The 21,893-nt window shown below is 32.5% G+C and overlaps 3 protein-coding genes across 4 annotated transcripts in view; 2 read left to right on the forward strand and 1 right to left on the reverse strand.

The window, feature by feature from the left end:
* Window positions 1-6,910, forward strand: LOC125823699 (uncharacterized). Its single transcript, XM_049503067.1, has 11 exons — window positions 1-261; window positions 1,868-2,032; window positions 2,138-2,256; window positions 3,581-3,655; window positions 3,917-4,010; window positions 4,096-4,155; window positions 4,246-4,311; window positions 4,393-4,491; window positions 5,536-5,580; window positions 6,391-6,487; window positions 6,577-6,910. The coding sequence occupies exons 1-11, from the start codon at window positions 139-141 to the stop codon at window positions 6,663-6,665; spliced, it is 1,032 nt and encodes a 343-aa protein (XP_049359024.1). The 5' UTR covers window positions 1-138; the 3' UTR covers window positions 6,666-6,910.
* Window positions 6,911-9,106: 2,196 nt separating this feature from the next.
* LOC125823704 (uncharacterized) lies at window positions 9,107-10,644 on the forward strand. The gene has a single exon (XM_049503071.1). It carries the CDS (start codon window positions 9,216-9,218, stop codon window positions 10,527-10,529), a length of 1,314 nt encoding a protein of 437 aa, XP_049359028.1. The 5' UTR covers window positions 9,107-9,215; the 3' UTR covers window positions 10,530-10,644.
* Window positions 10,645-11,558: 914 nt separating this feature from the next.
* The window catches only part of LOC125823682 (BI1-like protein), a 176,173-nt gene continuing 165,838 nt past the window's right edge, over window positions 11,559-21,893 (reverse strand). The window contains exons 2-5 of one of the 2 annotated variants that reach the window (XM_049503047.1): window positions 13,535-13,796; window positions 12,443-12,556; window positions 12,174-12,331; window positions 11,559-12,064 (exon numbers count right to left, since the gene is read on the reverse strand). In XM_049503047.1, coding sequence (XP_049359004.1) covers window positions 11,858-12,064; window positions 12,174-12,331; window positions 12,443-12,556; window positions 13,535-13,796 — 741 coding nt within the window. In that variant the 3' untranslated portion in view covers window positions 11,559-11,857. Of the gene's footprint in view, window positions 12,065-12,173; window positions 12,332-12,442; window positions 12,557-13,534; window positions 13,868-21,893 lie in introns of those variants that run through there. The other variant, XM_049503046.1, reaches the window with a different exon arrangement.

Here is a 21,893-nt window from a genome sequence, read left to right on the forward strand (position 1 = left end):
AATCATTGTTTAAACAACATAACCAATCCTGAGTAGGTATATATAAAATCCAGAGAGAGAGAGAGAGAGAGGGGTTTTGGTTGTGGTTTTTGATCAAATTCAAAGTGGGCATTGTTGTTTGATCGAAATTGGTTGACAATGTCTTTCTCTTTCTTCAAGGCTTCAAGGCCTAAAACTCCATCAGAACTCGCTAAAACTGTCAAAGATAGTTTTAATGCCCTTGATTCCATAACTGTTGCTGAAGTTAAAGCCCTCGAGAAGGTTCTTTTCTTGGACCCATTTGATTCTTTACCTCTATTGTATGATTTTTCATATTCTTTACGGAACCGAGTTTTCTGGGTTTGTTTTGTTTTTTTTTCTAAGAAAGAAAACCTACCAACCGTATTTTTTTCTTGTTTTACCTGATTTGGCATATTGTTTAGGGAACTGGTTCGTGTGGGTTAGTGTTTCTTTTGGGAAAAGATACAAGCTTTATTGAATTTGTCGAAAAAAAGAATGAAGGGTATCGACTAGATTATTAGTAAGATTGATCAGCTGTATATAAGCACTACCAACCTGCTTAAGAATCAAGACAAAGAAAAAAGAAAATGGAAATGAGCCTATGGTTTGATCTTTAATTTATTTCTGAATAGCAGGGATGGGGAGTTCTACTTTTCTCCTTGTGGGCGTGTGGTTATGTAGTTTAGTGATCATAATTCATAGGTGTGAAATAAGTAGAAGTGATTGAGTGGAGAATTAGTTAATGCTGGTTTAAATTTCTCATTGCTTTAGAAGGAAATGAGCATTACAATTGATCGATGGTTTTGGGACTGAACTGAAATTGCTATTTTGTTATGGATTTGGGTGCTAAGAAGGAACTGTTATCGGTTGGATTATAAGAATTTCTATTATAAAAACTTAATTAGATGCTTTCCACTTGTTCAAGCAAGGCTCAGCTTAGTTAAATGATTTGGATAGTTGGAAACTGTGATATGGACTAATGGAGAGAGGAGGAACCGGAGGATTTAATGTAGATTACTAGACAAGGGTTAAGTAAAGTTAACTGCACTGCTACACATTACTATCTTTCATCATAAAATAGAATTAATAGCAAAAATCTGGACAAAGGGAGCAGTTTTTCTTCTATGAATAAGTTGGTTAAGAGAGCAAGTACAGTAACTGAGTTAATGAAAAATTATTTCACCTTTTTAGTTTAAACTTTAGGCGGTTCTCTAAAAAAGATAGCAAAAAAAATTATCCCCAGAGTCGAGACTAAAGAGGAATGCATAAAGCAATGCTTCCATAGATTCGATCATGATTTACAATTATAGCTTTCATATCTGTTTGTTTCGTTTTATATTCTTTTTTTAATCAGAGTTGTCTAAGTTGAAAAAAATCATTTCTGTCCCTAAACATTGGAACTTGTTAAGAAGTCCAGATGGGTAGAGGGGTGGGAAATTGGTCTTCTTATATGGACTTGGACAAATCTTCCCTCATGAGCTAGCTTTTGGGGTTGAGTTAGGCCCAGGTGCCATATCTTTACATGGTATTAGGTATTAGGGCCAGACTCATTCCAATTTGTTGTTCACCATTGTTGAGGCCCCATTTATAAGTGTTCACGCTCCATTTGAGGTCTGTGCATGTGGGGAGTGTTAAGAAGTCACACATCGGTAGAGGGATGAGAAATTGGTTTCCTTATATGGACTTGGACAAACCTCCACTCATGAGCTAGTTTTGGGGTTGAGTTAGGCCTATGTGCCATATCTTTACCGAAACTAAGAATAAGGCTTAACAGGGTAACTATCTTTCCTTGCTTGCTTGTTTTTTTGTTCATTAGAATCTGTTCCAAAGGATGACAGTGTTTATTTCAAATATCCCTTTCTTACAGGCTATGGAAGAAGTTGAGAAAAATATTGTGGCAATGAAAGTTATGCTCGCTGGAGATGGAGAAGTTGAGCCGAATCCAGATCAAGTTGCACAACTAACACTTGAAGTTTGTAATGAAGATGTTATTGCGCTCTTCATTCACAAATTACTTATATTGGGATGGGAAGTATGCTTTTATATCTTATCTGAAAGGATATTCAATCTTTCATCAGACTTAATACACTGTATTTAGTTTGAGATTCTATGACTAATTATTATGACTTTTGCTTAGGCTAGAAAAAATTTGGCCCATTGTTGGTCTATTATGTTGAAGCAAAAAGTTGACTCCACATATTGTTGCGTGCAATACATGGAAAATCATTTGGAATTGCTGGACTTCCTAGTTGTTTGGTAAGCAAGTCTAATTTTTTGTACATGCACATCTGAAGAGGGTAGAACCACCATGATTTGAAGATAATTGAAATTATTTTTAGAACAATTTCTCTTGTTGTAAAGATGACTCCATAGTATGTGTTTCCATTTTGGTAACCCCCTGGCTGGTGGTGGTGAAAGTGCTGGAGACCTGTAAAAACTTAGCACCACTGTTTCGTTTAACAGATGATAGTATTGTTAGTCCATCCTGACTGATTGAATTATGTGATTATATAGGATTAGGGGAAGTAATTGTCTTTCCATATGCAGATAGGGAAAGTCATTTCAAACATATAATACTTCGTTGGCTCCACATGTTATATATATTCTTAGAGTGAAGAACTCGCTCTTAAAATTGTCTTTTTCACGCTCCTACTTCTGAATTAGCATACCAGAAAACAATCTATTGTCTTTCAGTGGGATAAAAAGGTCATTCCATTTAATATAACTTTGTTCATTTCCTTTCAATTAGTTTGTTACATCTCATTTATATGGCCATTTAGTATTTGAAATTTAAAAGTTTCAATTGTCATATATGATAAATCGACACTAAGCTGCTGGCCCCCCACCGACACTTGTATCATGAATCCTTTATAACAAGGCCTTACCATATCTATCCTGTTTTGACAATAAATATGACATCGGATATTAGAGGTTCTTTTCCTCTAGCAATAACATTTCTTCCTTCCTTTTGTTTTGGTTTTCTTAGTTGTTTTACGAAATCTCCCTTTGACGTGTTCTGGTGGCATCTTTAGCTTTCTTAGCAGCTAAACTAGGGAGTCTGTGAGAACAAGAAAATTATCAATTCAAATTAAACCCCTGTAAACAAATATAAAATACCATGGTACTAGAAGGTCTTCAAAGAAGATGAAAGTTGAGCAAATAGGATTCATTAAAAGAATTATCAACCCTTATCCTTTAAGAGTTGGGTTCTATTGAAAGGTAAGACAAGTATACTTAAGATCTCAAACTATAATGACCAAATATATACTGAAAATATTCCTGAACAACTGGTATTTATAGAATCCAGGCAAGTTAGATTTGGATAACATTCTTTCACTGTCAGAAGTTCCTTATTTGGCTTACATGTGAACACCCTATGATCTGTTCTTGAAAAAGAACTCTCTCCAGCATCTCTGTTCCTCCTGTTCTGCTCTCAGTAACCTTTTAACTTCTATTTGTTAGGTAACTCTTGATAACCTTCTAATTTATATAATAAACATAAGCTACAGTTTGTTGTGAAATATTGTCACTGAATAGTATTAACGTTCATGGTACTAAGACATTCTGATTTCACGAGCAGCTATGACAACAAGGAAATTGCTACGCATTGCGGAGGTATGCTTAGGGAATGCATAAAGTTGCCAAGTCTTGCAAAGTAAGATATTCACACTTCCCTAACCCTGATTGTGTTTAAAGCTTCTTTGCCACTATCAGATTCTTCAGATTTTTGAAACTTCTTTCATTTTTGCCATTGTTTAGCCAAGGTCTTTCATTGTTACTTTATTTCTTGGAATAGATTCACCTTTTAGGTCCAGATTCTCAAAATTTACTTAACTTCTTGAAGAATCTGGTATTTTACACCCCAATCCCGTCCCCGATTATATTTTTCTTATGAGTTTTATGAACCTTATTTTAGATACATCTTGGAGTCTCCCAGCTTTGGATTGTTCTTCAAGTTCGTGGAGTTGCCGAACTTTGATGTTGCTTCTGATGCATTTTCTACCTTTAAGGTCATATTTTTTGAAGTTCAAGATTGTGCTTGCTATGCACCATTCTCTGTGAATGCTGCTTTTAACATATCTTGAAATTCTGCAGGATTTACTCACCAAACATGAATCTGCTGTGTCTCAATACCTGACTAATAACTATAGTGAGGTTTGTCACATCTGAATTGTCACCATTATTTATCCACTGATCAGTCTTACGTTAGTTTTGTTCTTGATACCTATTGACTTTTACTTCCAGTTCTTCGAGCAATATGAAAAACTCTTAACTTCTCCTAATTACGTGACAAGAAGGCAATCTCTGAAGGTTAGTTCCCTTGTTAATAGTCCTTTCTTTTGATTGTTCTTATGGCTCTTCCGCTGCTGATAAATGTTTCATGAAGTTTAGCTTCTCTCAGAATTTCTACTGGAGCCTCCCAACTCCCTTATTATGAAGCGTTATATAGCAGAAGTCAGCCATTTGAAAGTTATGATGAATCTACTGAAGGTATTCCATGTTGTCTCTCGCTTGCTCCATCATAGTAATGTTTCATTGGTGAGGATAACTGGTATGTGAGTGTAGGAACTGTTGAGTTACATAGTGTGCCACATCGGTATAAAATGGCATCTAAAGGGGTTTGTAAAGATCTATACCTCCACCTTGCCTCTTAAGGATTTGAATTGACTGCTCAAATTCTTCACATGGGCCATAGCAACTAATACAATCCAGGAGAACCACGCCATAAAAGCTAGCTATTGAGGTGGGAGATCCCAAGGCTACATAAGCCCCACATCAGCTCCCCATTAAACCAATGCGGGACTCAAGTCCCTTAACTAGCTTTTGGGGTGTGGTTCTCCGTGGGTCATACCAATGGTATCAGAGCTACCCAACGCCCTTCGTGCATGTCGTGCCTTGGATCGTAACACCGGTACTGCAGTGTTGTCCTGGGGCTAGAAATGGTCTAGCGCACAACCGTCAAGGACTATAGATACGGAGCGTGGTGGTTTGTTATGATCCTATTACAAGGTATGGGACTTGAGTCCCACATTGGTTTAATGAGTAGCTGATGTGGGGCTTATATAGCATTGGGCTCTCCCACCTCAGTAGCTAGCTTTTGGGGTGTGACGATCCCTGGTTGTATCAACAACCTTTGAGAGGTCCATTCTCAAAAGTAAGTGGTATTAGTTTATGTACCACAAAATTGGGTTACACGTGTAGGATGGTGTTAAGTTATGCATTATCTCCCATTTGGTATAGAAAGACATCCAGAAGGGTAGGATGCTCAGACTCTTTCAGCAGAAGTATGTAGTTGACAGTACTTGATGAAGGAACACTAGGTGACTCCATAGTCCATTCTCAGTTCTGTACTTATCTGGAATAGATTCAGGGGACAATATGAATTTTTTGGAGTGTTAAGAGTGGTCTCAAATTGCATCTCAGGACTTCCTCATGCATTATACTAGCTTTAGTTGGACTTAGGTGGAGATTTATAGTTTTGTTTCTCTTTTTCTCGTTCAATATAAAAATGATTTTATTTTTCTTCACATGCAGGACTCGAGCAAAAACATCCAAATCTCTGCTTTCCATATTTTCAAGGTGATAATATTGTCTTACCTTTAGATATCCTGCTTTCTGATAAGAGGGGAAAGGGGAGGAAGGTATCATTTTGCTAACTTTCTGGGAACTGTGGGAATTACCAACTTGAAAATCTGAAACTTTTTTCTGCATATGGAATCACCAGAAAATCTGCATAGTAATATCTCATGTAGCATGTGCCACTTGTAGCAAAAGATCTAAGCAGATTACTTAGCTCATAGTTGTGGAGATCCCTAAATACCTCGAAATGGAATCGGATGATTAATAGGTGCATGACTCTCATAACCTAGAACCCTAAAGTCCTTTTTCCCTCAAATGTTTTCATAGTATTTCTTTTAGCCATGATTATGCACCTGCTATGCAGAAATTCTATTGTCTCTTACATGTTACATAAGCAGACTCATCAATATTTCATCATGTGTAGAAGAGTGCTTCAAATATGATATTTCTTACTTGTCTCAATCAAACGTCAACAACAATGAAAGACAGTCAAATTCAAGAATTTGCTATTTGGGACACACGTTTCAGAAATCCAATGGGGAGGTTGCAAATTCTCGAGGATTTTGTGGCAGTGTCAATCCTCATTGAATTTGATTCCATTAATGTTCATGCTATAATAAGATATCCGAAGTGTTCATGATCTCTCTCTCCTTTCAGTAATTAAGCATCCATATGTCTGTGGTCTGGCCCTCTCTTTAACTCACATATAGCAAACGCTTAATGCACCTGGCTGGTTGCTCTTTTATGCCCTGTTTGCACATACAGATTTAAGGTATATGCAGTCCTCATGCCTATACAATTCTCTTGCAGGTGTTTGTTGCAAATCCAAACAAGCCTCGAGAAATAAAACTTATATTGGCAAAGAACCATGAAGGGTTATTGGCATTGCTAAACAACCTTGGAAAAGGTAATACATATAAGCATATAGGGTACAATTGCTCTTGAGATTTAGCATCAGTATGTTTATCAGTTCTCTGAATTATTCCATTATCACAGGTGGTGAAGACGATCAATTTGAAGAAGAAAAGGAGCTGATTATGAAGGAAATAGAAAAGGTGTCTCGGTTGGCTAACTTGGAATCTTAAGCATATTACCTTTTTTTGCTTTTTTGTGATTCATTCTCATTCTTTGAAGTTAAAGGAAATGTCTCTGTGAGGGTGCTGCTTGCTATAACATCATCTCCCTAGTCTAGAAAGAAATGTCATGTACTTACTTATGATCAAACCTATTTTCTTAAATATAAGCTATTGAGTGGAATTTTTTTGTGCAGTCTATTGACTTGTGAGAAAAATCAACCTTTATAGATGAAAAGATTATCAAATGTTCATGGACTGAGACTAGTCTTATATTTCTGCTGTTTATCAATCTTCTTCTTTGTCCTAGTGGTATCCACTATCCTCACTTTCTTTCTTTCCAGCAGCTGGCCTAAGACGTTTTCCGTGACCGAGAGGTATAGCAAGAGGGATCTTCCCTTAATAAAATAAAGTACCAAGACCTTACCTGTTTTTTGCTCCCTCTATTGATAGAAAAAGGGCACTCCTGCTATCGTTTCAGTGACTCATAGAGCTAAGCCTTATTCCCCCCACCCCTAGAAGTAGAGGTGATAAAGGGGTTGAAATGAGAAAAGTCTCATAAATAAAGAGAAGAAAGAGGGACAAATGAGAAAGGTAATTTGTCACATAAAGTTTTGTTCCTCTTTACCTATTTGTCCATTTGCAACTAATACAAAACTAAAAATCTTCTTAAAGATAATTAATGGGATCTATTTTAGTATACATTTCCTCTTTACCATTGTTTTAGTTGGTTCATTGTGTGAATGTGGCATGTTTTGGCCATCCACCAACAAAGTAATGATACATTGGCTATTTTCTCTTTATAAAATAGCATTTTTAATTATTAAAGTAAAGTTGTGATCATATCCACTATGAATGATAAGTGAGGCCTCTAATCACACCAACAAAAAAAAAAAAGATTTACTTTTGTCGATGCAATTATTGAATTTTTGTATTAAAAAATTTTGGTTTAGGAGTTCTTGACTTCTTTTTTTCCAAGTTTAGAAGTTTTTTTAAAAAAAAAAAAATCATAATTAGATTATTTTATTTTGCTGGAAAAAATTTCTTGAAGAAAATAATCTCTTCCATATTTAGTTAATTATTTTTCGGAGAATTTTTTTTGAATTTCTATAAATTAAAATATTTTTATTTCAACAAATAATAAAATAATACTTCAATGTAATCGTTTAAGAATTCTACTTAGGGAGATACTATTCTCACAAGTCTCAATTGGTCTTTTTTTCAATATTTGCTTTTTCCAATAGGTAAACTTTCAAGTTGACCTTTTTTTTTGGTGTGCCATAACTCTTCATGTTATTGTTAATTGGGATTGTTATCATGCTCATATATATATTATAGTTCATTTTTTCTTTGCATTATATTTTGAGTGTGTTTTCGTATATCAATATTAATATAATTCTGACTTTTGATATTAATGATGAAAATTTATTCACTATATTTAATTTTGCTCCTTAATTGTTTTGTCCCGGTGAGTTATCATGTTTAAAATTTTTATGTTATTTTTAAAAAAGTTTTGTACTTAATAATATAACCTAAACACAATAATTTATCTTTTATATACATTTATTATTAATTAACACAATAAATACGTGAAAAATACATACACTTAACTAGTTATTTAAAAACATAAAGGTTATGCTCTATCATAAAAGATACCAAAAAATCAGTGAAATAATAATATATTTCTTTATATTCTATCATTTTTATTTCCAATTGTTCTAAAAAATGTTTACACTATTATTAACGAAAGTCAGATTAGACAAAAGAGTTAAATATAAGGTAAGTATATCAATTTATATATATTACCTATAATGTTATGCTTTATCATAAAAGATTATGTTATTGTTAATTTGTTATAAGTAGTTGTCTTATATTATTGTTCTTCAATATAATGTGTGATGGTGAATTATCATGTTCCTTTTTAAATACATTTTTTATCTTAAAATTTTTATGTTACTCTTTTAAAATTTTTAACTTAATTACACACCTACAACAATTTATTCTTTTTATATATGCTATATTATTCGCGCAGAACACATACACTTAATTGGTAAAATTGATGAAAATTATTTTTCTTCTTCCACCTTTAAAAAGCAAATATTTTTATCAATTTTGAACTATAAACATTCTCCCTTCATTATTCCGTAATATCAGTTTTGCTCGTGCCAAATGCCAAATTGGATTTTACTATTTTACTAATCGCTATAATTATAAACTAATTATGCATACTATATATACCTAACTCATTTACTATTTTACTAATTCACTAAAAATTTAAACTAATTATGCATGCTATATAATATCAAGTGACTCTAGATTTTTTCAAACTACAATCAAAAAAATAAATGTTTAAATTTGTCGGTGGAGTATTTCCTTATTATATTTTTAGAAATGATTTAATTGTATCTTCCGTCTATTTAATAAAAATAAATCCATCGGAGATTATCTCCTGTACGTCTCCGCCGCCGTTGAGAATTTTCCGGCGAAGGTATAGGCCCTACAGCGTTTATCCATCAGCAATATAAAATCAAATCGCACTCAACTTTTCCCATTTCTCTCCTAATGGATTTCTTCAAATCCGTATTCGCCGACGATCCAGAATTTTCCGATACCGATGATGCCCCTACTTCTCCATCATATTCTCAATCTCAACCAGAATCTCCAAACCCTAACCCTAACCCTAACCATGATGTTCCAGCCATAACGAACGCATGGACTTTCGGTTCAACTTTGTTCAGAACCATAGCATCGAAATCGGAATCCGTTGTTCAAAACTATCGCCGCGATTTCGAGGAATTCAGCTCCGGGTTGAAAATTGAAACCGCTACAATCCGTGAAGTAGCTAGCCGAGCCGTTAAGGACTTGCCGGCTAGGTTTGAATCAGGCGCCGCCGTTGCACAGGAATCGCTAGAATCGGTTGGACAAGCTATTGATAATATCGGCTCCACTGTATCGGAGATTATTGCTCATGGTAAGGAGTCGATCCTTGATAATGATTCTGACAGTGAATTATCTGAAAATAGCAGTAGGAGTTTAGGGAGAAGTAGTAGTTTAGAGCAAAATTTGAACTTGAATACCAAACCTTATAGTAGAATTGATGCAACAATTCGAGCGATCCAGTGTGATGCGAAAACGTATTGCGATGAACCCGATGATATGATTGATTATAATGAGTGGAAATTGGGATTTGTATTAGAGGAGATGAATGGGGAAATTGAGGATTTGATGAAGGAAAATGGTGTAATAAATGAGATTTATAGCGAGGTGGTTCCGAGTATGATTGATCAAGAGACTTTCTGGAGTAGGTATTTTTACAAGGTTTATAGAGTAAGGAAAGCTGATGAAGCAAGGGCAAGGCTTGTGAAGAGGGCGATCTCGGGTGAGGAAGAAGAGGAACTGAGTTGGGATGTTGACGATGAAGATAATGAGGATACGGAAGGGAGCAACGGTGTTGCAAGTGAAAATGTAGCGAAAGAAGAAGTTGAGAAGAAAATGGATAGTTTACAGGTTGATGACAGGGCTAGGAGTTCGGTAAGTAGAGAAGACGAGAAAGAAACAGCTTTGGAGACAACAAGTGATGGCGGGGATGAGAAAGGAATTTTGGCAGGGAGGGTTGATGATAAGGGGAGTTCAGAAGGTAAGAATGATAACAGTGATTTTTCAGTTATTTCCAGCCAAGTGTCTTCGCACGAGGGAGATGACCTTGGGTGGGATGAGATTGAAGATATTGCAAGTGGTGATGAGATCAAGGTGCCCGAGAGAATGAGCCCGAACAAAGCTGATTTGAGGAAACGTTTGAGTGCTGCGGAGGACGCACATGAGGAAGAGTTATCATGGTATAGTGAGGATGATGATGAAGAAGCTGCCAAATCATGATAGTATGCTCATTGTGCTTCTAAAGTTGTTTACTTGCTCTCGGCTACTATTATAGTTTTACTTTCCAAGTATTCGATAGAGATGCAGCAGTAGTTATTCTGGATTTTATTTGATGGCACTTTATAAGGATAATGTATATATCATTTCTATTTTTTGGAATTTAAGAGAACTGTATCCAACTGCTACTTTGGTCTATTCTCGATGTTGACACTAAATTTGTATTGTGATCTGAGATCTGCATCGTACACCGAATTTCAAATGTGAACTTCCATGTGTTTGGCGCTTTTGAATCTCAAAATTCGCTTGGTGCTCAAAACAAAATATATTCTCCTGCAATTATGTCTATCTTATTTTTGTTCAGTACCTTTCCTCTAGGAATCTATGTATTTAATGGCCCTTGGGCAATTCATGAACTGTACCTTTGCTCTAGGAATCTTATTTTTTATCACTACCAATTATTTCGAATTGTTTGTTTGATATTTAGTTGCTTACATGGTCCTGAGCCCTCTTCATATGTCAACTTTGTCTCAAGATGTGCTACCTACCTACTCCTTTGATTTACTTTTATGCGAAATGATCATGCCTTGTCAATTGTCATTGTGGTGCACTGTGGATGAAAACCTGTATAGAACATTTACGTCTCTATCCCAAGCAAGTTGGGATCCGCTTATGAGTTCTCATTGATCATGCCACTCCACTTTAAGTGTGGAAAAAGTCTACTTCTTGAGGTTTGGAAGTGTGGGATAAACTCAGCTCCATGGTTTGAGGGATCTCTTGCTTAGAGTAGCTTTAGTTACAGGACGAGTTATAAATTATCCTTCATTTGAGAAACATATTCTTTACCTAAGGTGAATGTGAACACTCTTAGCCAAAAATCATAGGTGGCAAACAAGTTGGAAACAAGAATAAGGGGATAACCAAAGTGAGTGCTATTAGACAGTCAACATGTGCATAGGCAACTGGCTCCTCAATATTTTAATTACACTATCATGTAACTTTTTAGCATGAAGGAATAGGGTACACAACGCATTCAAAGCTAAAGAATATATTGCTATGTTTGAGCTCTGTCAGGCCAGTAAATGCTGTCCCATTTCTCAGAGTCGATTACAGTAAACATCAATGACACTTATTATGGAATTTCCAGGTAATTAGCCTTGACATTATCAAAACACTGGAAGTTAAGCGCTACTTACAAGTAATATACCAGTAGGGAGATAGCAAAGATATCTATCAATAGAACCATGTTTCTGCCATACTAATGGACAAACAAAGCAAAAATCTTAAAAATATTCCAATCACACGCACATCAGGTGACATTGCCCACACACTTAGTTGTCTCCCTGCCTCAGAATGCGCAGGATGGTCAAGAACAGGTTCAGAACATCCAGGTACAGAGTGACAGATGCCCAGATGTATTCATCATATGTAAACCTCTTAATCAGGTTGTCTGTGTCATATATAATGTATCCGCAGAAAATTATAGCACTCATTGCACTGTAAACAGCACTAGTTGTAGATCCGAGAGGGAAGAACATCTGCAAATGGACAAAGCCTCATAAGTTAGAGCTACAAAATTGGTCATACAAAATTTCTATTTTCTCGAATTCGGACAGGGTGATGATCAGAAAGACTGGTTACACCAACCTGCATAAATCCAGTCAGGATAAGTACAAAGAGGCTAGTAAAGAGTATTGGACCCAGGAAGCTGAAGTCCTTGCCCTTCTTAGAAGCCCAGAATGTGTAACCGGTCAGAGCTGAAACTACAGCTGATGTCAAGAGCAAGGCTTCAAGCACAATTCTTCCTGTAATTTTGAAGCGCATGAGTATGAGTGAATCATCAGAGCTGTTGAAGTATAAAGACATTCAACAAACACCAAAAATAGAAAGCTTCATAAAGCAGAGAAGCTACTCACCATCAGTATTAGCACAGGTCACACCCACTGTGAGACTCAAAGAAGCAGTGAAAAGGCCAAGGAAAATAAAATTCAATGGATGCTTCTGCTGATATATGTGCAAGGGCCACAACACTGCACACAAACAAATTATTACTGGTCTAGCTTCTACAAAGGGAAAGGAAAGTGCAAACAGGTCGATAAACTTTTGGACAATTTGATACGAGCAAATCCCGAAGCATCAAACCCATGCATTAACTACAAATTTGTACTGCAGTTCCAAACAGATCTGTATACACTATTAACACCACACCAATCGTCATAAGCCCGTAAACCTCAAGTAACCCCCCTTGTCTCAGCTATTCATGAACTTTATTATATACAATTCTGAAAGGAGAAAAATATTGATGCACTATCTGTGCAAACATAATCATTAGAGTTGATCAACACAATGACAGATTTACTAGCAAAACTGAAATTACGCTGGCTGCAACTACAATACAAAACACAAAAATCTCAAAATTTGAGTTTGTATCATTGACTGAACACCACGTGAAGAGTAACCTACAAGTCCAACAATTCAGAATACAGATATCAACAGTTAATGCACAAGCGAACAAAAACCAGAAAGATTATAACTCTACCTGGATTCAACGTCTACTATATGTTTATAAAATAATTTTAACCACGTCTAAGCAATGAAATTTTCCTCCAAGGGGGTCAGATGAACTCTTCGACCCTACCTGGCTCCATACCTGCCCAGGTCAACTTGTCCGTGTATAGAACATAAAGCGAAGCTAAGATAACCTCCTAATAGATAGCACAATTCCTATTAATCAAAACACATACACAAGAAATGATTCTAACGTGAAACGATAGATCTCAAATTCCGCTCTAGTTGTAGCATAAATAAACTTTATACGCTCAATTCAACGCATTAATAAACAAAGATGAATATCCACAATACAAAATCACGGAAAAAAAATCATCAAATTTCAGGTCATTATACGTCTAAGAAGTCAACTATTCAGAAATCAGATCGGCGACCAATAAATACAGGACATACACAAAGCAATAAATTACCGAAAAATGAACAGATCTAGGTTTACTTACGAACGAAAGGAAGGAAGATGAGGAAGAGAAGAAGGCCAGGACTTCCACGAAGGAGATCGTTGATCGGCGTATAAAGTACAGTAACGGCGGATACAAGGGTGGTGAGAAGGATCTGAGCAGCGAGAATCCCATAAACTTTACGAATAAAACCCCAACGCAATTGATTCTCTCCATATCCAAGACCTGGATACAAGGTTCCTTCCTCTATATCACCTTTGATTCCTCCATCACTCTCCGTGCTCAAACTCGTGAATCCGTACATCTTCGATCTCTCTCTCTCCTCTCTCTCTGCAACTGCAATGAATAAGGTTTGTTGCGGTGGAATAGAGAAGAAAGAGTAAATTCCTCGATATTTTGGATAATTCCAATAAAGAAAATAATAACTAGTGTAATTATTTAACAATAAATATATATGTAGAAGTTTCTTTGATGTTACTTGAAATTCTCTCTCCACTAAAAAATAAAAATATCCCAATATTTTTCTTTCTGCTAATTTACAAATCAAGCTAAATTTTGAGGGTGTTTCGGGATGACTCAATTGATTTAAAAATAATTATTTATAATAATAATTTGGGATTGATTTATTCTTAATATTTTTTTAATCGAGTCTATCACATTGCTTAGTACAATTTACATTTATATAAATATATTATTTTCTATTGGCATTTTATTAAAAAATTATATTATATAATTAAAATAATATTTATAGTGAGTCAGGGAATATAAACGCTTCATAACTTGCTCGCATAAGAAATATTTACAACCTTTAAAAAAAAAAATTGGGATCACATATAATTATTTTTCCAATACTTGTATCCTCTTATTGATACAATATCAAATATAATACTATCTGCCTTAGCTTTTTTTTTTTTAGGACATCTCTTGAAATTTAAACTTTGGATTTTTTTAGTAAATTTTAGATTAAGCAAACATAAAAAATATATTTGTATGCTATAGTTATAGTTTGTATAATTGCGTTTCATAGCAAATTTTATGTTTGCTATGGAGCATCAGATTTGTATAAATCGTTGTCGGCCTCTCATTTGTATAAATCGTTGGCAACCTCTCGTCTGTATGAATCACTAACAGTCTCTCAATTCAATTTTACGAAAAGGCTCAAAAATACCATTAAACTATCAAAAATAGTACCCTTAAACTATATTCTGACTCAAAAGTACCCTTCTCGTCAAAGTATTGGGTCATACTTGCCCTTCTAACTAACAGAAGTATGTTAAGTGCCACGTGGACGCCACATAAGCACCAAACAACTCTCACCTCCACATAGACTCATAAGATCCTACTTACTAATTTTTCCCTCATTTCTCTTAAGAGATACAATTTCACCCATTCTCTTTTCTCTAATACATAATATGATTTCCCCTTTCTCTAATACGATTTCTCCTAGGGTTTCACAAATTTCCTCTCATGGACGCCATTGGATTTCAAAGTTGATTTCGCGGTGGGGTTTCAACCTACAGCTGCGAAGATCACTTTGAAAACCAGCCGCGAAATCAACTATGAAATCCAACCGCGAAATGAGGAAAATCTGTGAACCCTAGAGAGGAATAAACAAAAGATTCTTTGCTTAACTCAAATAAACAAATAATTTTTCCCTAAATCTAACATACCAGAATATTATAAACAAATTCGCAAACCCTAACTATCCACAACTTTGAAATTGCAAAACATAATAAAATAAGAACAACGATTTACTAACCTACAGCCGCGAAAATCCACTTTGAAACCCCACCGCGAAATCAACTTTGAAATCCAATGGCGTCCATGAGAGGAAATATGTGAAACCCTAGGGGAAATTGTATTAGAGAAAGGGGAAATCGTATTATGTATTAGAGAAATGAGAATGGGTGAAATTGTATCTCTTAAGAGAAATGAGTGCAAAATTAGTAATTAGGATTGTATGAGTCTATGTGGAGGTGAGAGTTGTTTAGTGCTGGCATTCATGTGGCGTCCACGTGGTACTTAACATACTTTTGTTAGTTAGAAGGGTAAGTATGACCCAATACTTTGACGGGAAGGGTACTTTTGAGCCAAAATATAGTTTAAGGGTATATGTGAGCTATTTTCAATAGTTTAAAGGTATTTTTGAGCCTTTTTCGTTCAATTTTATATGCTTGTATGTCTGCATAAAATTTGAATTTGTATACAATTGAATCGAAATAAAACATTTGTATATCAAATCTCTCTCTCTCTCTCTCTCTCTCTCTCTCTCTCTCTCTCTCTCTCTCTCTCTCTCTCTCTTTATACAACACAAATTATACATTGTAATTTGTATAATTTGTGTTTGTATAAAGCGAGAAAGAGAGAAAGGAAAAAGAGAACTGGTAGGGGAAGATATGTATTTGTAATTATAAGTGTATATGACTAAAATATATGTAATTATATTTGTATACACAGTTTTCTCTCGCTTTATACAAACACAAACACAATTTATACATTTGTGTTTGTATAAGTGAGAGAGGCGAGCGAGATCTGGGAGAGTGGCGAGCGAGATTCGCTAGGGAGAGAGGCGAATGACAACTGTTTGACAACTCTACCAAACGACCCCTAAGAGTATACAAATATTTTTGTGGTATCATTAAGGAATCTTGTTTACACCCTACTCATTAGTCAATGATACTATAAGAATATATATATGTTTTTGTATAAGGTTTCTTTGTCATACTCTACTCATTAGTCAATGGTACTAAATCACTATATATATATATATATATATATATATATATATATATATATTGCAATATCATTACGGTTTTTTGTTCACACTCTATATTCATTGGTAAATGATATTGTAAGAGTATATATTACCAAATGGTATCTCTAATAAAGAAAAAAAGAACAAAGAAATAAATAATAAAACTATTGCCAAATGGTATCTCTAATAAAAGCTAAAATGAAAAAGTATAAAAATAATAATAATAAAATTGTTATCAAATGGTATCTCTATTAAAAGATAATATGAAAAAAAGAATAAGAATAATAAATGAGAAAAGAATAAAAGAGAAAATAAAAATAATAATTTATTTTTCCCTATTTTATATTAGACTTAAGATTTTACCCAAACTGTTTAAAATTATTAAAAAAATATCATGACTCCACCTTTTCTTATATTTTAAAACCCTAAAATGGTAAATTTAGGGGGGGGGGGGGGGGGATTAAATAGGCATTTTGGCAATTAAATTTTGAAAGTGGCCTTTTTTTGCAAAATTTTCTCATGACACTTAGATTTAAAATGTTAAATACCACAACTCAAACATAAAAAAGTATTTATGCCTAATAATCAAGACGTCAAATTATGTCATGCAAATACCACCCATATTTATAATAAAAAACAATCTCAAACATATAAATAAATCTAGATATTGCAAATGCATTTAAATTTGAGCACATCCCATTTCACTCTGCCAAACGACCCCTAAGAGTATACATATATTTTTGTGGTATCATTAAGATTTTTTGTTTAAACCCTACTCATTAGTCAATGATACTATAATATATATATATATATATATATATATATGTTTTTGTATCATTAAGGTTTCTTTGTCACACTCTATTCATTAGTTAATGATACTAAATCACTATATATATATATATATATATATATATATATCAATATCATTAAGGTTTCTTGTTCACACCCTATACTCATTGGTAAATAATACTGTAAAAGTATATGTTACCAAATTGCATCTCTAATAAAGGAAAAAGAAAATAAAAAAGAAGAAGAAAGAAATAAATAATAAAATATTGTCAAATGGTATTTCAATAAAATGAAAAAGTATAAAAAAGAAATAATAAAATTGTTACCAAATGGTATCTCTATTTAAAGATAATATGAAAAAAAGAATAAGAATAATAAATATGAAAAGAATAAAAGAGAAAATAAAAATAATAAATAAGAAAAATAATAATTTATTTTCTTAAAAAGGTACATATGTAGATAGAGAGAGAAATACTAAGATAAACTAACCAAAAAAAGAAGAAACAAATAATAAAAATATTACCAAATGGTATCTCTAATAAATGATAATATGCAGAAAAAAATGAGAAAGGAATAAAAGAGAAAATAAAAATAATTAATGAAAAAGAACAAAGTAATTTATTTTATTTTCTTAAAAAGGTGAAAATATAGAAAGAGAGAAAACAATAAAAAGAAGATAAACTAACCTTAAAAAAGTAGAAATAATAAAATTAATACCAAAGGGTGTTTCTAATAAAGAATTTTAAAAAATTAAAAAAAATAAAAGAGAAAATAAAAATAATAAATGAGAAAAGAATAAAAAAGAAAATAAAAATAATAAATGAGAAAAAACAAAAGAAATATAATGATATGACAAAAAGAATAAATGAAAAAAAAAAAGAATGAGGATATGAGCTGTAAAAGTCACTTATTTCAATAAAATAATAAGATAATATATTTTCAAAAGACCTCTATATATAAACTAGACATCGGAGTCCGTGTTAGCACGAGCTCAATATGTATCATTTTTTGTTTCAATTTATGTGACAAAGACAAAATTAAAGAGTTAATCAAACTTTAATATTAATTTAAAATAGTTTAAATTTTTAATTATTGTTAACTATGGTAAAAAAATTTTTATGTCTTTTAACATTCTAAATTGCTAATTATTGTTGTATGATTTGTAATATATTTTGAAATAATAAATGTTATTTCTTCTTTCTCAATTTATGTTGTACTAATAAAATTTCGAGATTCAATCAAATTTTTTTGTCTTTAAAATATTCTATTGTTAATTACTGTAAATTATTGTACTTTCTAAGTAATTTTCAAATAATATATATTATTTCATTTGTCCAATTTCTGTGTCACCAATAAAATTTGAAGAGTTAATCAGATCTTTTACATATTTTTATATCTTATGAATATTTAAGTAAATAATTATTGTGATTTATAATATTTTATACAATTATTTAAAAAAAAAAAACTAAACAACAAACAAAACGAATTCATCATAGAAAAATTATCAAAACATCCTTGAATACATCAATAAAGGGTCCCACTTTTTGTTTAAAAAAATATGCATATTAGGAGGATATTTTTGTCCAAAGTGGAAATAGAATAAGTATAAAGTATTAAAATCTTTTAAAATTTTTAAATTGTTAATTCTTATTATATGATTTGTAATACTTTTACGTCATTTTCAACTAATAGAGGTCATTTCTTCTTTCTCAATTTATGTAGTACTAAAAAAAATTTGAGATTCAATCAATTTTTTTGTCTTTGAAATATTTCTAGTTGTTAATTACTGTAATTTATAGTACTTTCTAAAAAAATTTCAAATAATATATATTATTTCATTTGTCCCAATTTATGTGTCACCGGTAAATTTGAAGAGTCAATCAGATCTTTTATATATTTTCATATCTTTTAAATATTTAAGTAGTTAATTATCATGATTCATAATATTTTATACAATTATTTAGTATAGTATAATAAATTTAAAAGAAACAAACAAAACAAATTCATCATAGGAAATTACCAAAGCATCCTTCAATATATCAATAATGGGTCCGACTTTTTGTTTTTAAGAAATTGCACATTTGAAGGATATTTTTGTCCAAAGTGGAATATTGTGTAAAAAATGTGTATTTATTGTAATTTTGAATGTTTTGTGGGGTAATAGGACGCACAGGTGTCTTTTTGAAAATCTGGGACAACTTCAAGTATCACTTAATGTTTTTTTCTCAAAATCTAATTTACTTTCGTAAACTATGTGTCAGATCAAAATAAGATTAACAAATTCAAAAGGAATGAGTAATAAATAGCTCATACATGACATATTTATTATTTAAAAGAAGTTATTCCTTTTGGTTGAAAGTTAGTATTTAGTTACAATGTAACTAAATACTATAAAAATGTTTGCATTGTGGCTTATTATATATAGATATATGGTTTCATTAATATTATAAATTAATAATTTTTTAAAAGTACAAATATATCTAAGACAATTTATTATTGAAATATGATTCTATTTTGCTTTGTCTTTTGTTAAAATTCAAATCTAGTTGAAGTTCATCTTTAATTTTTCTTATTGCATCAAAAAATTTCGGTGTTGCCACGACTGTAAATATTTTCGAGTTGATGTGGAATGACCTTTTTTGTACTCACATAATGCTATAAGTATTTGATATGTCATTATTGATTTTGTGACACATTTTAAATGAGAAATCATATTTAGATATGATTTCAAGAAATTTCCTATGTTGCTTATATAGTTTATTCTCTAACCATCATATATTGAATGTTTTTAGTAAAGATATAATGAGAATATTTAATTATTAAGAAATAATGAACATTATGTATAATGTATTTTTACAATGAATTCATTGAATATTTTTTTTTTACAATGAATCATTTAACAAAAAAATATATTACAATGAATCATACACATACATTGTACTTTATGTATAATGAATTTATTTTTTATATAAATTCAATAAATATGATACATAATTTAGTAAGAACTGATTTTGATATATTCAATGTACTTTATGTATAATAAATTTGGTTTTTTATGTGAATCAATAAATATGATATATAAATTAGTAAGATATAATGATTTTGATGAAATCAAAATTAACCTTCATTCAATCTCAAAACATTCTTTAAAGTAATAAATATTAATTTATCGATTAAATAATACATATATAAAATAATAATATTTCATGGTCCACCTATATTAATTTAGTGAAGTTTTATATATATTTTATAGGGAAAAAGGACAAATATACCCTCGAACTTTCGTAAATGGTATCTAAATACCCCTCGTTATACTTTTAGAACGCTGATGCCCCTACCGTCTAATTTTTGGAGCATTTATACCTTTGGACTAACAGAGGGACACGTGTCACGATCTTAACAACCATTCAAAAACTTATTTAATTTTTATTTTCAATTAAATAATTCGACCCGGATAATTAAAAAACCCACCCAATTAAATCCCATTTTCTCATTCTTTTCTACTTCCAACAACCATACACCCCAAGAACAGATACCAACACCATTGACGCGACTCCATCTTCTCCGGCGAAGCTCCACGTACAAAACCACCTCTAATTGCTATCGAACTCAACCTCCCTTGCTCTTGTGACACTCCAGGGAAATCAGTGAGGTAGCGACCCTTCATCTACCATGAAACCTGACCACCACTCACCCATCTCTCCCTCACTACTACTCCAACAATTCCGGCAAATCGAACCAGCGACCTCCGGCGAATCGAACAAGCGAACTCCGGCAAATCGAACCAGCGACCTTCGAATAGATTTATAATCACAAAACACAATAACTTTTTTAGATGACTGAAATTTTGAAAAATAAAGATTGTAGGGCTGAAAACCAAAAAAATTAATCTGTGAAAATTGAAAATCAACAATACATTCAACAGCTTCAGGGAAAGCATCACATACTGCAATGACCTTTTGGAACACTTCCTCCATTTTTCAAGCGTCAATTGGTACTGGTATTCGTTCCAAACCGAAGCTTCCTGATTTGATTGGCAATTCAAGGATTACTTAGCTTAACTTCCTGCATGAATTTCCATTTCCAAGGAATTTAATGCTAACATGGCTTTATAAAACTTTGAATTTTGCTTTATGATTAGTTATTGATCTCCTTCTCTTGATAACTTGGTTATAATTTCGGAGCGGGTCTTAAATTATTTGGGTGGATTTTTAATTATTTGGGTCGAACTTTTAATTAAAAATAAAAATTAAATACATTTTGAATAGGTTGTTAAGATCGTGACACGTGTCCCTTCGTTAGTCCAAAGGGTATACACGCTCCAAAAATTAGATGGTAGGGGCATCAACGTTCTAAAAGTATAACAAGGGGTATTTAAATATCATTTACGAAAATTAGGAGATATATTTGTCCTTTTTCCCTATTTTATATTAGACTTAAGATTTTACCCAAACTGTTTAAAATTATTAAAAAAAATATCATGACTCCACCTTTTCTTATATTTTAAAACCCTAAAATGGTAAATTTAGGGGGGGGGGATTAAATAGGCATTTTGGCAATTAAATTTTGAAAGTGGCCTTTTTTTGCAAAATTTTCTCATGACACTTAGATTTAAAATGTTAAATACCACAACTCAAACATAAAAAAGTATTTATGCCTAATAATCAAGACGTCATAATTATGTCATGCAAATACCACCCATATTTATAATAAAAAACAATCTCAAACATATAAATAAATCTAGATATTGCAAATGCATTTAAATTTGAGCACATCCCATTTCACTCTGCCAAACGACCCCTAAGAGTATACATATATTTTTGTGGTATCATTAAGATTTTTTGTTTACACCCTACT

Source organism: Solanum verrucosum, unplaced genomic scaffold (genome assembly GCF_900185275.1).
Source record: "Solanum verrucosum unplaced genomic scaffold, falcon-dt-bn FXZP01000093.1, whole genome shotgun sequence".
NCBI classification, from domain to species: domain Eukaryota; kingdom Viridiplantae; phylum Streptophyta; class Magnoliopsida; order Solanales; family Solanaceae; genus Solanum; species Solanum verrucosum.

Bases quoted from the DNA above. Each gene is read 5' to 3' on its own strand.
- LOC125823699 (XM_049503067.1), top strand. From the start codon at position 139: ATGTCTTTCTCTTTCTTCAAGGCTTCAAGGCCTAAAACTCCATCAGAA. The intron at 3,656-3,916 runs GTAAGATATTCA...ACCTTATTTTAG, and splicing joins AAGTTGCCAAGTCTTGCAAA to ATACATCTTGGAGTCTCCCA. The intron at 5,581-6,390 runs GTGATAATATTG...ATTCTCTTGCAG, and splicing joins CTGCTTTCCATATTTTCAAG to GTGTTTGTTGCAAATCCAAA.
- LOC125823704 (XM_049503071.1), top strand. From the start codon at position 9,216: ATGGATTTCTTCAAATCCGTATTCGCCGACGATCCAGAATTTTCCGAT.